Source organism: Schistocerca nitens, chromosome 5, assembly GCF_023898315.1.
Source record: "Schistocerca nitens isolate TAMUIC-IGC-003100 chromosome 5, iqSchNite1.1, whole genome shotgun sequence".
NCBI lineage: Eukaryota > Metazoa > Arthropoda > Insecta > Orthoptera > Acrididae > Schistocerca > Schistocerca nitens.
Window position 1 is genome coordinate 852,433,103 of NC_064618.1, and position 23,177 is coordinate 852,456,279.

The 23,177-nt window shown below is 45.7% G+C and overlaps 1 protein-coding gene across 1 annotated transcript in view; it reads left to right on the forward strand.

The window, feature by feature from the left end:
• The window catches only part of LOC126260759 (uncharacterized), a 1,547,391-nt gene that overhangs the window by 1,280,850 nt on the left and 243,364 nt on the right, over positions 1-23,177 (forward strand). The window contains exon 46 of the mRNA XM_049958097.1: positions 21,840-21,999. Within this exon, the coding sequence (XP_049814054.1) occupies positions 21,840-21,999 (160 nt within the window). The remainder of the gene's footprint in view (positions 1-21,839; positions 22,000-23,177) is intronic.

Consider the following 23,177-nt stretch of genomic DNA (forward strand, 5'->3'; position numbering starts at 1 on the left):
GTGCAGTAATCGTGGAATGTAAACTTTCAACTTTGCAGCTTTCAGAATTCTTCGTACAACTGTACTGCTAACCCCCACTTCACGTGCACATTGCGTAGCAAGCAGACTTCTGTGGAGAATTAACAAACGTCTCCGACAGGAGAGCCGACGAAGCAGGACTTGTAGCCGTACGCTGTTTTCCTGATCTTCCTTTGTGAATGTCACAAATAGTTCCATGCAATTCAAACTTGTCAGTGATGCGTTTAACTGTTAGGCGTGTTGGCGGTTGTGTTTCAGATTTCTGCCTCCACTGCACTTGAACAGCATTATCAAACTCGAAGAACCGCTTCACAATCCAATTTTCGTTGTTTGAATGTCAAGCGTGTTCCAGCTATCTTGTTTTCTCAATACCGACATGAAAGTACTAACATCTGTTGAGCCAAAGACCATACTACAACACACTCGTAACTCAAATCGAACGATAATATCGATATCTCGATAGAGCCTGAGAAATAGTGTACACATTTTTCTGGCGTTTGTTTAAACTTATTTCTAATTTAGATAATGATAATAATGAGATACATAATAGGTTATGGATGTATTTTAATTTTAATTTAAAAGTGGATTTAATGGAAGAAACAAGAAAAGGAAATTTGACTTTGCTATGATGAGACCTTCCCTTTATACCTTCTGCGTGCATGGTTACGCCTGTTAAAAATGTGCTGTCTTGACGGTGGTAAAACTTAATGTAATATATTGACGACATATGTTAATATGTATTTCCGATCTTAAGGTAGCAGTGAAGATTGGGAGTTGACTTCGAGTCAGTCACACAGCGAAAGGAGAAGAAATGTCAGATCTTCAGATAGTGTTACATGCTATGAAATGTTATAACACATCTGCACAGAGAGGTTTTTTTTTCAGATTTGGTGTAGAGCCTTCGCTTACTTTTGCTATGTCTATATGTTTGTCTCGTCTTCACTTCCTGGGTGTGATCTAATATCAGATTCCGTGTCTGTGCTTGTGTCTATGTCGTTTACCGTGTACTGCTGGTCTGTCCGACTTGGAGCCTGTCTTATTCTTGCGTGTGGTCTCTCCTGTTTGAACGCCGCAAAAAAAAAAAAAAAAAAAAAAAAAAAAAAAAAAAAAAAAAAAAAAAAAAAACTCGCGATACTTCGTGTGCGATGTTGTTTATACAGTTCCAGTCATCTTGTCTGCGTATTAACTGTCCTATGTCCTGGTTTCCTACACTGGTTCTTATGTGTCCTAGAGCATCGAAGATGAGAACCATGTGTTGAAATGGTTCAAATGGCTCTAATCACTACGGGACCTAACATCTGAATTCATCAGTCCCCTAGACCTTACAAGGGAACCTTCCCATCGCACCCCCCTCAGATTTAGTTATAAGTTGGCACAGTGGATAGGCCTCGAAAGACTGAACACAGATCAATCGATAAAACAGGAAGAAGTTGTGTGGAACTATGAAAAAAATAAGCAAAATATACAAACTGAATAGTCCATGCGCAAGATAGGCAACATCAAGGACAGTATGGGCTCAGGAGCGCTGTGGTCCCGTGGTTAGCGTGAGCACCTGCGGAACGAGAGGTCATTGGTTCAATTCTTCCCTTAAGCGAAAATTTTAATTTCTTTATTTTCGCAAAGTTATGATCTGTCCGTTTCGTTCATTGACGTCTCTGTTCTCTGTAATAAGTTCAGTGTCTGTGTTTTGCGACCGCACCGCAAAACCGAGCGATTAGTAGACGAAAGGACGTGACTCTCCAATGGGAACAGAAAACATTTGATCGCAAGGTCATAGGTCAACCGATTCCTCCACAGGAAAACACGTCTGATATATTCTATACGACACTGGTGACGGCATATGCTTCACATGACAGGAATATGTTGTCGACCCACCGAACTTGCACACTTGGCGAATGGGTAAAAAGATTCTTCTACCTTGCCCGATTTAGATTTTCTTGGGGATGTGATAATCACTCCCAAAAAAGTGATGAAAACATAAGAGTTTGTCACATAAACTGCAACAAATGAATGCAACAGTTTCACAGTCGCACAGTTTTCCCTGTGCTCTGTCAAAACATTTGTTTTTAACGTTTTCAAACTTTTCCGTGTGTAGACAGTCAAATCCTGCATATGTCCAAGCAAATCTGAACATGTCCTGGAATTTTGAAGAGCGAAGTTGATTATGTGTGAGTGCCTGAACTTTGATAATTGTCTGAAAATAAAAAATTAAACTTGTCACTTGAGGGTAGACTTGAACCAGGGACCTCTCGTTCCGCAGGTGCTCACGCTAACCACGGGACCACGGCGCTCCGGAGCTTACATTATCCTTTATGTTGCTTATCCTGCGCATGGACTACTCAGTTTGTATATTTTGCTTATTTTTTTCATAGTTCCACACAACTTCTTCCTGTTTTCTCGATTGATCTGTGTTCAGTTTTTCAAGGCCTATCCACTGTGCCAACTTATAACTAAATCTGAGGGGGGTGCGATGGGGAGGTTCCCTTGTTAGAAATACTTAAACTTAACTAACCTAGGGATATCACACACATCCATGCCTGAGGCAGGATTCGAACCTGCGACCGTAGCAGAAGCGCGGTTCTGGACTGAAGCGCCTAGAACCGCTCGGTCACAGCGGCCAGCCACTATGTGTTGAGGTGTACCGTTCTCACCAAAGGCACAAGTGTGAGTGTATTTTAGGCCAAACCTGTGGAGACGTACGAGAAAGTGCGCTATCCTGCGTGTTGGATTTATGTACTTAAAATTCATCCGCTCTCGTATACTGGGGAAGGAAGAGTAGACTCGTCTTCTCTTATCAGTTGTATCCCATCCGACTGCCACGTATCAGTTCTCCACATGTTTAAATTCCGTCTGTCGGTTACGTCCAGTTATTTCTCTTACTTCGTCGCGTCTTCCCCTCTTCAGCCAGTACGCAGCTGCTCTGTGGCGCATTGTAATGTCTACATGGAAAGCTCGCAGTACCACGCCCACTTAGCTGCACTTCCTGATCACTGCAGCACGGTACCTGCGTGAAGCGCCTATCAGCAGGACGTAGCTGTTCGTCGCTGCACTCGGCTACTCGCGAGCCACTCGCTGTCACTCGACAGCTACCTGACGGCCAGTACGCGTTGTCGACTGCAGCTCATGCTCCCAGTTTCCATAGCCCAGATGCAGCGCCTGTCGGGGGTCGGCGCCTTTGGCTGAGAGGCCCGGCCGCGCCTAACGAGGCAGGACCACGCGGCGGTTCCGCCGCCCGAAACCGGCGTTTTTGTGCGGCCGCGGGCGCCCCGTGAGTCACCGATTTATTTTCCCGGACGTATCGGAGGAGGTGTGTGGTATCGGGTTCGTGTGTGGCGAGAATCAGGTTTGGTGGTGGCAGCGGCGGTCGCCCGGGCCGGCGAGCTCCAGGGACGCCTTCCGGGTGGCGCCAGCCAGTCAGCAAGCGCCGCCGAGGCGAACCGACTTTCTGTGTTCTGCTGAGCCACTCATGTGTTTCCTTACTGAACAGTTGATTTTAGAGGAAGATGTCGTGGGGAGTTGACGGTAGTCTGGCCAGTCCTGTCCTCAACTCAGCCGGTCGCTGTGGCCGAGCGGTTCTAGGCGCTTCAGTCCGGTACCACACGGCTGATACGGTCGCAGGTTCGAATGCTGCCTCCGGCATGGATGTATGTGATGTCCTTAGGTTAGTTAGGTTTAAGTAGTTCTAAGTCCTCCGATGTTAAGTCCCACAGTGCTCAGAGCTAAACCTCAACCCAAACAGTGAGTCTGACCGACTGAGTGGCAGTGGAGAGCTCACGGGGTCTCGTCACTTTCATTGTTGTCGAATAATCTGGCCTGGACGTTCAAGATTCAATGTATACAGGAGCAGCCATGTACTGAGCTTTTCACGGGCTATCGTGTGAGAGTTTTGTAACTACAGGGTAACAATTATTGAATTATATGAAATAAAATCGTCATAACTTCTGAACGGTTTCCATTAGGACAAGCAAACTGTACGCTTGGCTGCGGGGCATGATGGGAATTAGTATCCGTGCTTTAGCGACAAAACACACTTTCATTTGGGTGGGTTCAAAAAATGGCTCTGAGCACTATGGGACTTAACATCTGAGGTCATCAGTCCCCTAGAACTTACAAGGGAACCTCCCCATTGCACCCCCCTCAGATTTAGTTATAAATTGACACAGTGGATAGGCCTTGAAAAACTGAACACAGATCAATCGAGAAAACAGGAAGAAGTTGTGTGGAACTATGAAAAAATAAGCAAAATATACAAACTGAGTAGTCCATGTGCAAGATAGGCAACATAAAGGAGAATATTAGCTGATGAGCGCCATGGTCTCGTGGTTAGAGTGAGCAACTGCGGAACGAAAGGTCCTTGGTTCGAGTGAAAATTTTACTTTCTTTATTTTCGCAAAGTTACGATCTGTCCGTTCATTCATTGACGTCTCTATTCACTGTAATAAGTTTAGTGTCTGTGTTTTGCGACCGCACCGCAAAACCGTGCGATTAGTAGACGAAAGGACGTTCCTCTCCAATAAGAACCGAAAACATTTGATCGCAAGGTCATAGGTCAACCGATTCCTCCACAGGAAAACACGTCTGATATATTCTTTACGACACTGGTGACGGCATGTGCGTCACATGACAGGAATATGTTGTCGACCCACCTAACTTGCACACTTGGCGAATGGGTAAAAAGATTCTTCTAAAAAATGGCTCTGAGCACTATGCGACTTAACGTCTGAGGTCATCAGTCGCCTAGAACTTAGAACTAATTAAACCTAACTAACCTAAGGACATCACACACATCCATGCCCGAGGTAGGATTCGAACCTGCGACCGTAGCGGTCACGCGGTTCCAGACTGAAGCGCCTTTAACCGCACGGCCACACCGGCCGGCAAGATTCTTCTACCTTGCCGACTTAGGTTTTCTTGTGGATGTGATAATCACTCCAAAAAAAGTGATGAAAACATAAGAGTTTGTCACATAAACTGCATTAAATGAATGCAACAGTTTCGGAGTCGCACAGTTTTCCCTGTGCTCTGTCAAAACATATGTTTTTTACGTTTTCAAATGTTTCCGTGCGTAGACCGTCAAATTCTGTATATGTCCAAGCAAATCTGAACATGTCCTGGAATTTTGGAGAGCGAAGTTGATTATGTGTGAGTGCCTGAACTTTGATAATTATCCGAAAATAAAAAATTAAAATTTTCACGCGAGAGGAGATTTGAACCAAGGACCTGTCGTTTCACAGCTGCTCACGCTAACCACGGGACCACGGCGCTCGTAAGCCAACGCTCTCCTTGATGTTGCCTACCTTGCGCATGGACTACTCAGTTTGTATATGTTGCTTATTGTTTTCATAGTTCCACACAACTTCTTCCTGTTTTCTCGATTGATCTGTGTTCAGTTTTTCAAGGCCTATCCCTGTGCCAACTTATAACTAAATCTGAGGGGGGTGCGATGGGGAGGTTTCCTTGTTAGAACTATTTAAACCTGACGAACCTAAGGACATCACACATATCTATGTCCGAGGCAGGATTCGAACCTGCGACCGTAGCGGTTCCTCGGTTCCAGACCGAAGCGCCTAGAACCGCTCGGCCACACAGGCCGGCTGGGTGGGTTCGTCTGTAAGCAAAATTTGCTCATTCGGGGGACTAAGAATCCGCATTTCACGATCGAGATGTCTCTTCACCCTAAACAGGTGACTGTGTGCTGTGCACTGTCCAGTCACGGAATAACCGGGCCGGCCGTTGTGGCCGTGCGGTTCTAGGCGCTTCAGTCTGGAACCGCGTGAACGCTACGGTCGCAGGTTCGAATCCTGCCTCTGGCAGGGATGTGTGTGTCGTCCTTAGGTTAGTTAGGTTTAAGTAGTTCTATGTTCTAGGGGACTGACGACCTCAGATGTTAAGTCCTATAGTTCTCAGAGCCATTTGAACCATTTTTGAATAACCGGTGCGATATTCCTTGACAGCACGGTGACTAGCTAACGGTACGTGAAGGGTTATCCAAAGTGAGCCTGATTTCGATAAGATGTGATTCATGCAAGACGGACCTCGGCCACATTGAAGCAGGAGAGTGTTTGATGTCCCGGAGGAGCACTTTGGGGACCGCCTTCAGGCTCTGGAGTATCCAGAGGCCACTGGCATGGGCCTCGATTGGCCGCCATATTTTCCGGATCTGAACACGTGCGACTCCTTATTCGGTTACTCACGGACCACTCGCTTTGAGTTGACAGGTATATTAAAGACAAGGCGTACACCAATAACGTCAAAACCAATGCTAAGCTGAAAACAGCGATTCAGGAGGTCATCGACAGCATCGATGTTCCACACTCCAGGGGGTCATGCAGAATATCACTATCCGTCTGCGCCGCACCTTCGCCAATGATGGCAGGCATATCGAACATGTCATAACCTAAATCCGAACATCTGTAGTGGCGTTTACGTGTTGAATAAAGTGTGTGGACGGCGTACTTTGTAACTAATTTACATTTCTTTCATATATTTCTATAATTTTCACCCTGTCCACTGTAGTGAGGATCGATTGCTGCAGTTCCGTCATTTTCACTGGTGATACAAAGCGTTATGACGACATTTTGAACGCAATGCAGCAGTCGTTCTCCGTCGAATGGATTCGGCAGATCCTCGGTACGTTTCTGGAATTATGTTCCACCAGATGTCTGAGCACTGGTGACGCAATTCCCGTGCATTACGGGGCGGCGGTTTATGGGCACGGAACTGACATCCCATAAAGTCACAGACTTCACGTCTGGCGAATTTGGTCGCCAGGTGACATGATGCACAGATATCCTGCTGCAAGATGTCAGGGGCACTAGGTATGAAAGAACGCAGGTGGTCTGCCATAGTGTTCACGTAGACCCCAGCTGCCGCGGTGCCTTCGCTTACCACCACAGGTGACATGGAACCCAGCATACAGCATAATAACACTTCCGTCGAGCTGCGTCCGTGGCGCGGTACTTGCTCCTAGCAATCGTTCTCTGGATCACGGCGTATCTAGACACAATCATCGACCTGGTGTGATTAAAAAACGTGATTCGTGCTACCAAGCGACACGTTGCCACTGACCTACCATCCACTGTTGATGATCCCGTGCCCATTTCAGTCGTAATTGACGATGTCGTTCACTCGTCATGGCAACAGAAACGGTATGCTTCGGAGTCCCATAGTCAACAATGTGTGGTGTAAGGTTTGCCTGGGAACTCTTGTAGCTGCATCAGCACTGTAGTGTGTCGGCACCTGCGCCCCAAACCTTCTCGCGCCCTGCTGTACACAGCGGGTAAGCCTCTGGCCTCCACGTGCTGTGGCCAGCTGTGCGCGTCCAACCCACTGTCACTTTGCTCGTGGCTGCACCGTCCTTCACCCACTTTCCACCAGCTTCGCAGAGATGCTCTTTCCCAGGCACAGGACCACAACAATCTCCCCTTTCCCAGAACCGCTCATGTCAGTGGAGTTCCCCAATGGCCGCCCGTATCGGAGCTAGAACGATTCCCCAGCCGCCTCTTCTCCGCTTACATACCTCCCCTACCACATTACATGCCTGCATCGCCCCGAGGCGTTACTGAATATTACAGTCTCCACTGGTCGTAGTGTTTTGGCTCATTACTGTAGTTACTATAACAGAGACTCCATAGAAATTTTCGTATATTCTAGCTGAGTATCTGGCGTCTCCTGGGTACGTATTTATTCCCATATTTTATTAGCACACCTCCTTTTCCCTTTTATCTGTCCATCTTCTCCTTCACCCCCTGTCTATCCATCTCAGCCACCCCTTCTCTGTCCATCTCCTCCACCCTCCCTCTCAGTCCACCTTCTCCACCCTCCACACTCTGTTCATCTCTCCCTGCCCCTCTCTCTGTCCATCATCTCCTCACCCTTCTCTCTATCAATCTTCTACTCCCCCTCTGTGCATCTGCTCCTTCACCTCTGTCCATCCCCTCCTCCCTCCATCTTCCCCACCCCTCTCTTTGCTCATCTCCCCCCCTCTCTTAATCCATCTCCTCCTTGCCCCTCTTTCTGTCCACCTCCTCATCCTCCTCCTCCCTCTCTCTCTGTCCTCCTTCTCTCTCTCTGTCCACCTGCTCCTCCTTCCTCTCTCTCTGTCCATCTCTTCCACTCTCTGTCCACCTTCTCTTCTTCCCTTTCTCCATCCATTTCCTCCTCTATCTGTGCATCTCCTATCCCCTATCTCTGCCTGTCTCTTCCTCCCCCCCCTCTCTCCATGTCCTCCACTCTCTTCCGTTTCCCCCTCCCCCTTTGTTCGTCTTCTCATTTCCCCTATCTGTACCCATCCCCTCCTTCCCCCTCGCTTTCTGTGCATCTTCCTCTTCTCTCTCCACGTTATTACGTTCACCCCGATAGAAGGCTTGTGGTTCTTATCCCAACTGTATTTCTTTCCATATCGTGACTAATATATGTCCAAAATTTGGTTGAAATCGTTCCACGGCTTAAGGATGGGCTGCTAATCCGTGGACTTGCCCGCTTACGAACATGTGAAATATAGTTCACACAAATTTAACATATTTCACTGAATTTGTGCACTTATTTCACCGGTATCTTTAACGAGTTTCGCCCTATTGTTTCATTTTCTCTCAGGTCAATGTTTATGACGTAGTATCTCCTGAACTATATGCTGTACGATGATAGAATTTTGTAGCTACATTCTGTGATATATGTGGCTACTGTCTGCGAAATGTATTGTGAATACAATTAGCAGTAACAAAGTAATGAAATTAAACGTCTTGCATGATGCTGCAGTTTTTCGCGCATCTCAGCGTTTATGACGTCATATGTCTGTGTGAAATCTTGTGGGACTTAACTGCTAAGGTCATCAGTCCCTAAGCTTACACACTACTTAACCTAAATTATCCTAAGGACAAACACACACACCCACGCCCGAGGGAGGACTCGAACCTCCGCCGGGACCAGCTGCACAGTCCATGACTGCAGCGCCTTAAACGGCTCGGCTAATCCCGCGCGGCCTTATGACGTCATATCTCCGGGAATTATGTGTTGTACACTGACATACTTTTTCTGTTACATTCAGTGGTATACGTGAATACTGCCTCCAAAATGTGCCACGAGTATAGTTAGTAGTAAAGAAGTAATAAACTAAAACGTCAAGACGGTCAGTCCCTGCATAGAAAAATGTCTACAGTTGCCTGCGGAAACATGATTGTATCCGGACGTGTACCTCTTCTTCCGAAACAAGTCGACACCGACGAATGTCTTTCTTCAGGGCTCCAAAAACATGGAAATCGCATGGGATGAGACCGGGAATGTGTGGAGGATGTGTAAGGATTTCCTAGCGAAATGTCTGCAGCGTACTCGAAACAATTTTGGCAACATGTGCGGCCGCCCGTCGATTTGCTTCAGACGGAGAGGTGTACGCCGGGGTACAATCATCGTTTCGTAGGCAACCGCAAGCATTTTTCCACAGAGGCTTCGACCGTCTTGTGTCACCGTGGGGTAAATGTATTACTTTTGAAATACTTTTCTCGCATCTGTCTCGTTGACATTTGACAAAAAAGATGACAACGTTACAAAATTGGAGCGAAATACACGAAGACCTGCAGTTGATTGTCGCTTGGTGCATGGAATATAAATAAATATAGTGTATGTGGGTAAATAGGCGTCAAGACCCACTACTGTACGATTACAAGATTGTCAAACTGTCACTGGAAGCGGTCACATTCGTTAAATATCTGGGAGTACGTCTAAGGAGCGATGTAAAGTGGTACGACGACAGAAAACTAACAGTATAAAAGACAGAGATTCTTTTGAAGAATCCTCAGGAATTACAGCGCGCTCACGAAAGAGGTAGCTTACAAAACCCTCATTCGACCAATGTTCGAGTATTGTTCTTCAGTCTGGGATCCTTATCAGATAGGACTGATGGAGGAAGTAGAGAATATCCGGAGAAGAATCGAGCATTTCGTCAAATACCTGTACAGCAGGCGCGGAAGAGTCACGGGGTTGCTCAGCCATCTCAGGTGGCAGACGCTACAAGAGAGCCGAGTTGCTCCACGGTGTGCTTAGCTGTTTAAATGCAGTGATCGTACGTTCCTAGAAGATGTAAGCGATTCATTGATTCTTCCTACGCATATCTCGCGAAAAGACCCCGAATATAAATTGAGCTCGCACAGACTTACCAATAAGTCGGAAATACTCGGTGGGGACAGGAACACCTCTACAGCCCCGCGCCGCTCTGGCCGAAACATCGGGAGTCAGAAAGTATCTTGCTTATCGAGGCAAGGTCAGCAACTGTTCAGTAGTGACGATTTTTTTTTCTTGCACTGATATAGAACACACCTGTAGTGGTTACCAGTTTCGGCCGGCCACGTCCATTTTCAAACCACACACCTTGCTATTAAGCGTAATTATTCATACAATGTTGTTGTGGTCTTCAGTCCAGGCACTGGTCTGATGCAGCTCTCCATGCTACTCTATCCTGTGCAAGCTTCTTCATCTCCCAGTACCTACAGCAACCTACATCCCTCTGAATCTGCTTACTGTATTCATCTCTTGGTCTCCCTCTGCGATTGATACCTCCCACGCTTCCCCCCAGTACTGAATTGGTGACCCCTTGATTCCTCATAATGTATTGTACCAACCGATCCCTCTTCCTAGTCGTGTTGTGCCACAAATTTCTCTTCTCCTCAATTCTATTCAGTACCTCCTCATTAGTTACGCGATCTACCCATCTAATCTTCAGGATTATTCTGTAGCACCACACTTCGAAACCTTTTATTATCTTCTTGTGTAAACTATTTATCGTCCATGTTTCACTTCCATATACGGCTGCACTCTATACAAATACCTTTAGAAAAGACTTCCCGACACTTAAATCTATACTCGATGTTAACAAATTTCTCTTCTTCAGAAACGCTTTCCTTGCCATTGCCAGTCTACATTTTATATCTTCTCTACTTCGACCATCATCAGTTATTTTGGTCGCCAAATAGCAAAACTCCTTTACTGCTTTGTCTCATTTCCTAATCTAATTCCCTCAGCATCACCTGATTTGATGCGACTACATTCCATTATCCTCGTTTCGTTTTTGTTGATGTTCATCTTATACCCTCCTCTGAAGACACTGTCCATTCCATTCAACTGCTTTTACAGGTCCTTCACTGTCTCTGACAGAATTACAATGTCATCGGCGAACCTCAAAGTTTTAATTTTTTCTCCATGGATTTTAATTCCTACTCCAAATTTTTCTTTTGTTTCCTTCACTGCTTGCTCAATATACAGATTGAATAACATTGGGGAGAGGCTACAACCCTGTCTCACTCCCTTCCCAACCACTGCTTCCCTTTCATGTCCCTCGACTCGTATAACTGCCATCTGGTTTCTGTGCAAATTGTAAATGGCCTTCCGCTCCCTGTATTTTACCCCTGCCACCTTCAGAATCTGAAAGAGAGTATTCCAATCAACATTGTCAAAAGCTTTTTCTAAGTCTACAAATGCTAGAAACGTAGGATTGCCTTTCCTTAACCTATCTTCTATTAGGATTCGAGGATGACTATTGCCTCGCGTGTTCCTACATTTGTCCGGATTCCAAACTGATCTTCCTCAAGATCGCCTTCTACCCGTTTTTCCATACTTCTGCAAAGGATTCGTGTTAGTATTTTGCAACCATGGCTTATTAAACAGATAGTTCGGTAATTTTCACACCTGTCAGCACCTGCATTCTGTGGAATATTCACACACTATGGTGCCAAAAGTATAGAGTGGACGACGTGTAGCCTCACTGATCTTAGACCATGCGCCCGTAGCTCATCTTGGACTACGACCATACAACCTGGAAGATACACGTGCACCTAGCAGTATTTATCCCCGTGCACCTTTCGTGACTGAAGCGGGAAACAGGGAAATCGACAATGACACACAAAGTGCCCTCCGCCACACAGCTGTAGCAGGAAGCAGATGCGGCAGTGTGGCTGTGCTGCCCGCAGCATACGCCTCCTCTTTCGGGCTGCGCGTGACTCAGCGCCACGGATCGAGGTGGCGGCGCACGCACTTCCGACGCAGCTCCCGCGTTTTGGCGCCCACCATATGCGGACGCTTCCTGCGCGTGCCGATGGTCTCCCGTTCCCGGAACGACCGAGGCCCGAGTTGCGCCAGTCGGCCGCCGTCGCATTAATTCTCGCCGTGCGCTCGGACCTTGGAACAGCGCCGAAGGTCGCTGCGCCACCACTTCCCTGAACGTCAGCACACAGTGATACGCGTAATTGAGTGGGAAACCGTCGTAATCACACTCAAAAGGTAAACAATAGCCGGATGTTTGCAGTGCGACTCGTCGTGAAGGAAATTAAGATTCTTTCTCCTCTCAGTAATACTGACACATTGAAACTAGGTGGGAAAGCGAGCGGTTCTGTTTGCTAAGACACATCATTTGATATTCCTTAACAGAGCATAGTCCTAATAAAAGATACGTGTTGAACTACGGGATTGGTGGGAATCAACTTTTAATAAGTTTGAGAATATTTCTCCTGGAGAAAATCGGCAATATAGCCAAAATACCGGGTGATCAAAAAGTCAGTATAAATCTGAAAACTGAATGAATCACGGAATAATGTAGATAGAGAGGTACAAATTGACACACATGCTTGGAGTGACATGGGGTTTTATTAGAACCAAAAAAATACAAAAGTTTAAAAAATGTCCGAAAGATGGCGCTTCATCTGATCAGAATGTAAGTCAAAGCAAAGATGATGTTCTTCACAGGAAATGCCCAATATGTCCACCATCATACCTCAACAGTAGCTGTAGTCGAGGAATAATGTTGTGAACAGCACTGTAAAGCATGTCCGGAGTTAGGGTGAGGCATTGGCGTCGGATGTTGTCTTTCAGCATCCCTAGAGATGTCGGTCGATCACGATACACTTGCGACTACAGGTAACCCCAAAGCCAATAATCGCACTGACTGAGGTCTGGGGACCTGGGAGGCCAAGCATGACGAAAGTGGCGGCTGAGCACACGATCATCACCAAACGACGCGCGCAAGAGATCTTTCACACGTCTAGCAACACTTTTTTTTGTTCTAATAAAACCCCATGTCATTCCAAGCATGTATGTCAATTTTTACTTCTCTATCTACATTATTCCGTGGTTTATTAAGTTTTCAAATTTATACTGACTTTTTGATCACCCGGTACTTTAATTAATTTGTAATGGATTTTTACTTCCTAAATAAAAGTGGCCCGGAAAATACTTCATGCACTTAAGATAGGCACTTATGATAAGTGACCCAGCTGACAACATCTGTGGCCGGCCGCGGTGGTCTAGCGGTTGGTTCTAGGCGCTCAGTCTGGAGCCGCGGGACTGCTACGGTCGCAGGTTCGAATCCTGCCTCGGGCATGGATGTGTGTGATGTCCTTAGGTTAGTTAGGTTTAAGTAGTTCTAAGTTCTAGGGGACTGCTGACCACAGATGTTAAGTCCCATAGTGCTCAGAGCCATTTGAACCATTTGACAACATCTGCATCCAGGGCGGATGTAAGTTGGGTTGCCTATTTTAAGGTGCGTGAAGCACTTTCTAGACCAGTTTTATTTTCTGCGCGCTGTATCCTCATGATCTACAGGTCGTTATCATTTAATCTTCCTATTTACAAATGAAAACACAAGTTGTGAATGTCACACTGTGTTCATTTATTTAGTGAACGGTTTTCGGCTTACAAGGCCATCTTCAGACAATAAGTTATTGTGTGGTCTCGTAAGCCGAAAACATCCCTATTTTGAGTTATTATCATTCATAAATACGAAACTGTTGTACCACGCAGCACTTCAGTCAGGACACAGTCATAACAGGCTGTTGGACGCGCCGTTAGTGGCGCCAGTTTCGTTATCATTATTGTGCATGTCTTGTAACGTCCGTTTTGTCAGAGTTTTGGTTGAATAAATTGTATTGTCATTTTGGTAAATGCTTTCACAAAATTTTGATATTTATGGCTTGTGTAAAGTTGTCCTTTGCGCTTTTACAAAAAAAAAATTTGTTACAGACAAGGAACAGAAACTTTTTAATGTGATGCTGAAGGTTGTATGGGTAAACTGGGTAACTCATGAGGACGTACTCAATCGAACTGGTTGAAAAAATATAAAATCTCGTGATAAAACGTTTGTCATCCGACAGTTGTGCTGCCACGGTCGTGCACTGGAGTCGAAATCTATGTCTGTACTTGGCGAGCGACCTCGGGGCGTTTGGCGGAGGCTACCTCTGGTAGCACTAAACATGTTCTACCTTCCACTCTTCATTCGCAACTGGTGAGCGCAAAGCACGGATATCGCTGAACCTCCGTACGAGCTCTGATCTCCCTGATTTACCGGCAGTGGTCGTTTCACGAGACTTATATGGAAGGCAGTAACACGTTTACCCGACTCGCACGCTCTCTGAATGCCGGCTGCGAACCTCTGTGGTATGCACAACGCCTATCTCGTAGCGTCCTGTTACCACTCAACATCTCCGTAGTGCTCTGGCGCTTGCTAAACGATTCCGTGACAAAGCGCGCCACTCTTCGTTCGATCTCGTTGTCTCTTCTATTAAGCCAACGTGGCAATGTTCCCAGACTGATGAATACACTCAAAAACCGTTCTTACAAGTAAGCTTTTGTAAGCCGCTCATTTGTACAATGGATTACATTTCCTTAAGATTTTTTACTCTGCTATCTGTTTTCCGTTTTTACGTCGTCATTCCACTTTAGGTTGTTCCAGACGGATATTCCTACGTATTCTACAGTAGTTACTGTCTCCAGTGACGTATGGCCAACAATACAATCCAACATTAGACGACCTCTTCACCTTCTTACGTATAATACGTTACATTTACGCAAGTTTAGGCTTAACTGGCATTTCCTACACCAGTTTTCGCCCCTCTGCATGTGTTCCTGAATTTCGCTGCAGTTTCTGGCGCTCGTAACTTTCAGTACACGACTGTATCGTACGTCAACCTACCACGTTATCCACAAGATCATTCACTGTTTTGAGGCCGAGCACCAGTTTCATACAGCGGTCTACGTGAATCTGTCTTGTGGAAGCCTCTTCATCACTCCAGAACTGCTGCAGCCTACGTCAATCCGAATTGGCTTGATGAATTCATGTCTAAGTCACCCTCTACAATTTTACCCCCTCCCCCCCCCCCACACACACAAACACTCACTCTTCTCTTCATTACCAAATCGACAATACCTTGATGCTTCATGACGTTTGCTATCACCGGATCCATTCTTTTAGTCAAGCTCCGCTATAAATTTCTTTTTCAGCCAATGCGATTCTATACGTCCTCATCAGTTACCCAGTTCTCCTATCCAACCTTCAGCATTACTGTATAGAATCACATTTCAAAAGTTTCTGGTCTCTTCTTGTCTGCCCTGCTTATTGTCCACGTTTCACTCTGTAACAAGTTACCATTCCAAACAAACACCTTAAGAAAACATTTTGTAACACATGGTGAAGCGGCCGTAAGCTGGTGGGGGGACTGGTAAGATACTGAGAGAGTAAAATCCTGTGCAAGTTTAACAAACTTTTTTTGCAAAAGGCCAAAGGACAACTTCACACAAAGCATAAATATCAAAATTTTGCGAAAGCCTTTACCAAATTATAATACAATTTACAGCCAAAACTTTGACAAAATAGACGTTACAAGATATACACAATAGTTTGAATCAATTCAGAATTTGTTACAACTGTCAGCTGCTCAACACAGAGAGAATTTCAATCCATTATTGAAAGCATGAATAAGTTTAGACACCTCGCGGGATGAGCCGAGCGGTCTAAGACGCTGTAGTCATGGACTGTGCGGCTGGTCCAGGAGGAGGTTCGAGTCCTCACTGGGGCATGGGCGTGTGTGTTTGTCCTGAGGATAATTTAGGTTAAGTAGTGTATAAGCTTAGGGACTGATGACCTTAGCAGTTAAGTCCCATAAGATTTTACACACACATTTGAACATTTGAATAAGTTTAGACAAGCCACTATCACAAGGGCCAGAAACCCATTACAAAGAACACGCACAACTTCTTAACTCATCACATAAAATTTTGAATTGAACGAAATTTTTTTTATATTCTGCCACATTAAATTTTAAAACAGACCAGTAACACTTAATGGCGAATAACTCTTTAAATAATTCACCACATAACATTTTAAAAATAGGAAAAAATAGCAAATGAAATTAGTCCCTTAAAATAAACAGAGACACAATTTCTTTAATGCTGAGATGTAATTAATGGTGCAATTAGTTACACCCAAACAAAAAATTATTTAAACAGACAAAGCAGCAAATAATGGTATTAATCCTATCAGTTTCCCCATACTTGTGACCCTTTGACAAGAACATTTACACGAGAAAACCATCCCAGATGGCAGTGACAATGTGAGAGACCATTAACCTTTGCTCCAAACAATTCACAAATTAGTACTATGGCACCAGAATGAACTGTCGCACACGTCACTATCACGGAATCCTTATGAAGCAGTAGAAGAAAAATGTAACATTTATGCTTAATGACCCAAAGATAAAAATGAGCCTATCTCAGGTTTAGCAAAAGCAGATAAATGAAAGACAGTTCGGTAGAGACGCCTCAGTTTGAACCAAAAGTGGCTGCCATCAACAGCATGAATCCATCATTAAAGAAAATAACTCTTACTCACTTAACTCGTAACCACTAGACAGACACTCAACAAATGAACAGCGAGAATAAACACAAAGAACACAGAACTGATTTTTTTTAAATTTAAACGACTATTAGATATAACAATTAACTGACAGCAAAAACAATCATATTTTAACTTGAAAGATGAGCCAGTACGACAATGGCTGCATGCCTCCTTGAAGGTTACAAATCAACCTTGAAGAAAGTAACTTTTAGAGCTTATACTGTGAATGTCGATGTGCAACTGTCTGCTGCGTGCTACCAATCAAAGGCACATTCAGTTTTGTTTACATGACAGAAATGAACTCAGTGACCACCTGAAACTCACAAATTGTAATTAGTTAATTCACACATCAAATAACAGGTAACAGTTGGCTATAAACTGCTTTATGAACATAACAGTTTCCTCAAAAGAAAGCAGATGAATTGACCTAAGTGAACAGGCGAGAAATAGACCGAAACGACTATGTTTTCGCCGATTTGCCGACTACCCTTGAAAAGAACAACGAATACCGCGTGCTGACGACTATAATAAGGCAAGGCATTCGCCAGAGCTAACAACATAGTCACTGTTCCACAATTAGGCGCTAGGTAACCACGGTTGTGAATTAAAATGCTCGCGAAAACTTGAAGTTCATCATTAATTTTAAGTACTGCCAGTTAGCTAAAGCGCCGTCCTGCCAACGGATGAGTCGCTCTCAAATGGTAGCTGCCATAACGACATGTGCTGCTATCCTCGGTCACAGCTGCCGCAATCCCGCTGTATTCAACCGTAGTCCAAAAGAAACACGTCGACCGCAGTTTTGGAAACCGAGAGTTCCCTCCTTGCGTCACACATTCACTTATTCCATATCGAAAGACCTGGTGCCCGCTTTTCAAAAAAAAAAAAAAAGGTCCTACATTTTACAATTTTGCATGTTACAATACTCTGTTCCATATTTCTATTTTTTAGTAATAAAACAAGAGTACCTATAATGAGTTGCTACTGGAATAAAATGAACATAAATCGAGGAAAAGAAAACGGAAACAATTTAAAAATTTAAGTAGAAGTTATAGATGATAGGAGAGGTTTTTAATGAAAGAAAGTGCCCCACAACCTGGCCGTTCGAGGTGGGAGGGCATCGGAACAGCTACGAGCCAGTCCCAGATGGAGCAGCAACTTGCTCATACCTGAGTACAAGTGATGTTAATATGTTATTTACAGTGGTCTAGCGGTTCTAGGCGCTCAGTCCGGAACCGCGCGACTGCTACGGTCGCAGGTTCGAATCCTGCCTCGGGCATTGATGTGTGTGATGCCCTTAGGTTAGTTAGGTTTAAGTAGTTCTAAGTTCTAGGGGACTGATGACCACAGATGTTAAGTCCTATAGTGCTCAGAGCCATTTGAACCATTTTTTTTTTTTGTTATTTACAATTCTTCGTTTAATATAATAAGTATACATTTCTCATACTAATTTTACTGTTGATTACTGGCAATGTCATGGCTTTTCCTGTGGGAGCTGAGACTCGGAAGCCGGCCGTTGTGGCCGAGCGGTTCTAGGCGCTTCAGTCCGCAACCGCGCTGCTGCTACGGTCGGAGGTTCGAATCCTCCCTCGCGCATGGAATGTGTGTGATGTAGTTAGGTTTAAGTAAGGGGGACTGATGACCTCAGATGTTAAGTCCCATAGTGCTCAGAGCCATTTTAACCAATTTTTTTTTTTTTTTTGAGCCTCGTAAGTTTGTCTAGCCTCGCCTCCCCAGGAAGTTTCAGCTCAGTGTATGTGTGTAATGTACGCCGTTATGAAGTTGAACTTGGCAATTATTTACAAGTCATTACCTATAGTTACAATCGTTATACATTTTATGTAGTTGGATAATGTTCAGTATATGTACAGACAGCACGCTCCATGTGGTGCGGAAGCAGAGGTGTCCCTTCACAAGGCTCGTGCAGCCCGTATGCTGGTGCATGCACCGAGGCGAACCGCAGCCTCCTGGTGGGAGCGCCTCTGTGAGTTGCCGGGCAACTCAACAGAGAAGTTCCCGCAATGTGGAATTTTGTCGATAGCGAAGCGTGTCATGAAAGCAAAGCAAGTCACAGATATAGACCGCGCTTCGGACACTTATATCTACAGGGTGGCCCAAAAAGGATGGTCACATTTTAAATAACTATAACTCCATCAGTTTTACAAATTAATTTTATTCAATTACGTAACTAAATGCTCCCAGGCACCCAATTACAAGAACTAACCACAAAAAATCATGTACGGAAAATGACTTCCGGAAGATGGTGTCCTTCCTCGGTGATGCATTCCACAAGTCTTTCCTCGAAATTTTCCATCACTTTCACTACTGTTTCTTCTTGAATTGCCATAATTTCCGCACTGATTGCCTCCTTCAGATCAATTAAGTTTCGGGGCTTCTGTACGTAGACTTTTGACTTTAGGTATCCCCAAAGAAAAAAATCACAGGCTGAGAGGTCAGGTGATCTCGCGGGCCAGTGGACATCTCCAAAACGCGAGATGATGTGGTGGGGGAACATCCGCCTTAAAACACACATGGAGTCATTGGCTGTGTGGGCCGTGGCCCCGTCCTGTTGAAACCAAATTCGATCTCGATTTACATGTAACTCTCGCAGTTTCGGCACCAAAAAGCTACGTAGCATGTTAACGTAACGTTTCGAGGTCACTGTGACTGTAGCGTTGTTCTCCTCAAAAAAATAAGGACCAACAATCCCCAATCTTGAAATTCCACACCAGACTGTTACCTTAGCACTATGAAGAGGCTTTTGGTGCAATTCTCTGGGATTATCTGCTGCCCAGTACCTGCAGTTTTGTTTATTGACATAGCCGTCTAAATGGAAATGGGCTTCATCTGACATAAGAAGCACAACATCATTATTAGAGTACAAGATGTCAAGCATTGATTCACAAAATCGTCTTCGCTGCTCAAAATCACGATCATACAGCTTTTGCGTGATCATAATTTTGTATGGGTGAAACTGTAACTCACGGCTTAAAATACGCTGCAACGAACTACGGCTGAGGCCTAAAGTTTGAGCACAACGCCTAGTGGAACGACGCGGGCTTTGCAGCACTGACGCTCTAACATCATCAATGTTCTGTGGAGTAACTGCCGTACGTGTACGCCCTGTAGATTTACCACTTTTGACAGACCCTGTTGACCGGAATGCAGTCACCCAACGTGATATGGATCTGCGATCTGGAATGGGTCCATCACGCGCTACACCAAAACGTTGTCGAAACAATCGTTGCACAGTAATAAACGATTCATCATTTCTGAAAAACTGTTCCACAGCAAAAACACGATGCTCGACCGTCCACTGCGCCACTCGTGGCAAACTGGGTGTAATGGCCGACTTGCAGACGGCCGGCAGTGGTCCCCCCTCCTCACCTTTCAATGGTACTACGCAGTTCAAATCCGACCATCCTTTTTGGGCCACCCAGTATGTTACATTCTGAATTTATCATCTTTCACTTTATACCCTCTCTGCTTTATTTTACCACCCAAATAGCAAAACCCATGTGCCACTTTTAGCGTCTCATTTCGTAATTTAGTTCCTTCAGCATCGCGTGATTTAACTGGACTACATTCCATTACCAACGTTCAACATTCGTCGATGTAATCTTATAACGTATTTGCAAAGGCCTATCAATTCAGTTCAGCTGCTCTTCCAAGTCGGCGGCAACTCTTACAGAATTGCAGTGTCATACACTACTGGTCATTAAAATTGCTACACCACGAAGATGACGTGCTATAGACGTGAAATTTAACCGACAGGAAGAAGATGCTGTGATATGCGAATGATTAGCTTTCCAGAGCGTTCACACAAGTTTGTTGGTGGTGGCGACACCTACAACGTGCTGGCACAGGGAAAGTTTCCAACCGATTTCTCATACACAAACAGCAGTTGACCGGCGTTACCTGGTGAAACGTTGTTGTGACGCCTCGTGTAAGGAGGAGAAATGCGTACCATCTCGTTTCCTACTTTGATAAAGGTCGGATTGTAGCCTATCACGATTGCGGTTTATCGTATCGCGACATTTCTGCTCACGTCAGTCGAGATCGAATGACTGTTAGCAGAATATGGAATCGTTGGGTTCAGGAGGGTAATACGGAACGCCGTGCTGCGTCCCAACGGCCTCTTGTCACTAGCAGTCGAGATGACAGACATCCGCACGGCTGTAAGGGATCGTGGAGCCACGTCTCGATCCCAGTGTCAACAGATGGGGACGTTTGGAAGACAACAACCATCTGCACGAACAGTTCGACGACGTTTGCAGCAGCATGGACTATCTGCTCGGAGACCATGGCTGCGGTTACCGTTGACGCTGGCTGCATCACAGACAGGAGCGCCTGCGATGGTGTACTCAACGACGAACCTGGGTGCACGAATGGCAATGAATGAATCCAGGTTCTGTTTACACCATCATGATGGTCGCATCCGTGTTTGGCGACACCGCGGTGAACGCACATTGGAAGCATGTATTCGTCGTATCACCCGGCGTGATGTTATGGGGTGCCATTGGTTACACGTCTCGGTCACCTCTTGTTCGCATTGACGGCACTTTGAACAGCGGACGTTACATTTCAGATGTGTTACGACCCGTGGCTCTACCCTTCATTCGATCTCTGTGAAACCCTACATTTCAGCAGGATAATACACGACCGCATGTTGAAGGTGCTGTACGGGCCTTTCTGGATACAGAGTATGTTCGATGCTGTCCTGGCCAGCAAATTCTCCAGATCTCTCACCAACTGAAACCATCTGGTCAATGATGGCCGAGCAACTGGCTCGTCACAAGACGCCAGTCGCTACTCTTGATGAACTGTGGTATCGTGTTGAAGCTGCACGGGCAGCTGTACCTGTACACGCCATCCAAGCTCTGTTTGAGTCAATGCCCAGGCTTATCAAGGCCGTTATTACGGCCAGAGGTGGTTGTTCTGGGTACTGATTTCTGAGGGTCTATGCAGCCAAATTGCGTGAAAATGTAATCACATGTGAGTTCTAGTATAATATATTTGTCCAATGAATACCCGTTTATCATCTGCATTTGTTCTTGGTGTAGCAATTTTAATGGTCAGTAGTGTATACAGCTGCAGAGGCCCGCCTTGACACGGCTGACTGTCTGACGCCCCCGGTGCCCTACATGTGTGCCTGTTGTTGTTGTTGTTGCAGAGCGCCGCGGCCGCAGCAGCACGGGCGTGCGCGCCTGGAGCGCGTCGCCCCGCACGTCGCCCACGCCGGGCCGCCGCCTGGGTCCGGCGCCGCAGCTCAGCGCCTACCGCGCCGCCGCCGCCGCCCCCAGCGCCTACTCCGGCTACTCCTCCTACTACAGGCGAGTAGCGGCGCCGCCCTGCTCACGGACGCCCCTCTCACTCCTGACGCCTTCGAGGACCATTAGGAAAGTAGCGTCCGATAGATCGCGAAATGGAAACCGCTGTGAAAATCAAAAATGTTTTATTTGCAGCTGTTAGCTACATCTTCCAGTCACTTCTCTACGTAGTCACCGCTCCGATTCAGACATCTGTCGTAGCGTTGTACCAACTTTCCAATAGCCTCGTCATAGAAGAACGCCGCCTGTGCTTTCTGACAGTTCTCTACGCTGGTCTACAGCTCGTTGTCTGCGCCAGAAAGTTGTCTTCATAGCCAGCGATTCGTGTGAGCAGAGATGAAACTCAGGGAAAGTCAATAACGGGCTCTATTGTGGGTGATCAAACACTTTCCATCGAAAACCCTGCAGCAGCATCTTCATTGCCCCAGCAGAGTGCGGCTGGGAACTGTCATGCAGAAGGAAGCGCCTGACAGCTATGTTATGAGGGCTGCATGACATCAGGCGAAATCTCACACCAGGCCATCATACTTCGAGGGAGACACTCTTTTGTAGACATATTTACGTGCTCACTGTCCGCTCAGAACTGAAAAGAGCGACGTGACACGATCTACAGGCATACTACAGACACTGCCCGACGCATCTGTGCAAAGGTTTATCGGATTTTCACTGTGCTTTCCATTTCGCACACCATCGGACCTTCCTTTCCGAATAGCCCTCCTACATGGGGGGCAACATATCAAGTTTGAAAATACAGACAGGGACGTTCAATTCGGCGCAAACTTACGACTTTGTATAACATCTCAATTCATGCAGATAAAAAGGAACGTAAGAAGTTGACAGCCAAAGGACGCTTCAACATAGGAGGCTGTTTCCTGTATCCCGTCTTCGACGTGCAGAACCCAAACATGCCACCTGTTGTCCAGATGTTCCGAGATAGTTAATCCACCGCCTGTCGGTATATTGTTCCAGACAGGTGACGATGTTACTAAAAGCTTCTTACATTTGCCAGTTTCTGCAGAGTGACAGTTATTGAACAACATGAAATAAAATTGTCATAACTTCTGAACGGTTTGCGTTAGGACGTTCAAACTGCAGGGTTGGCCGCGGGGCATGATGGGAATTAGTATGCATACGCACTTTCATTTGGATGGATTCTTCAATAAGCAAAATTGGCGCATTTG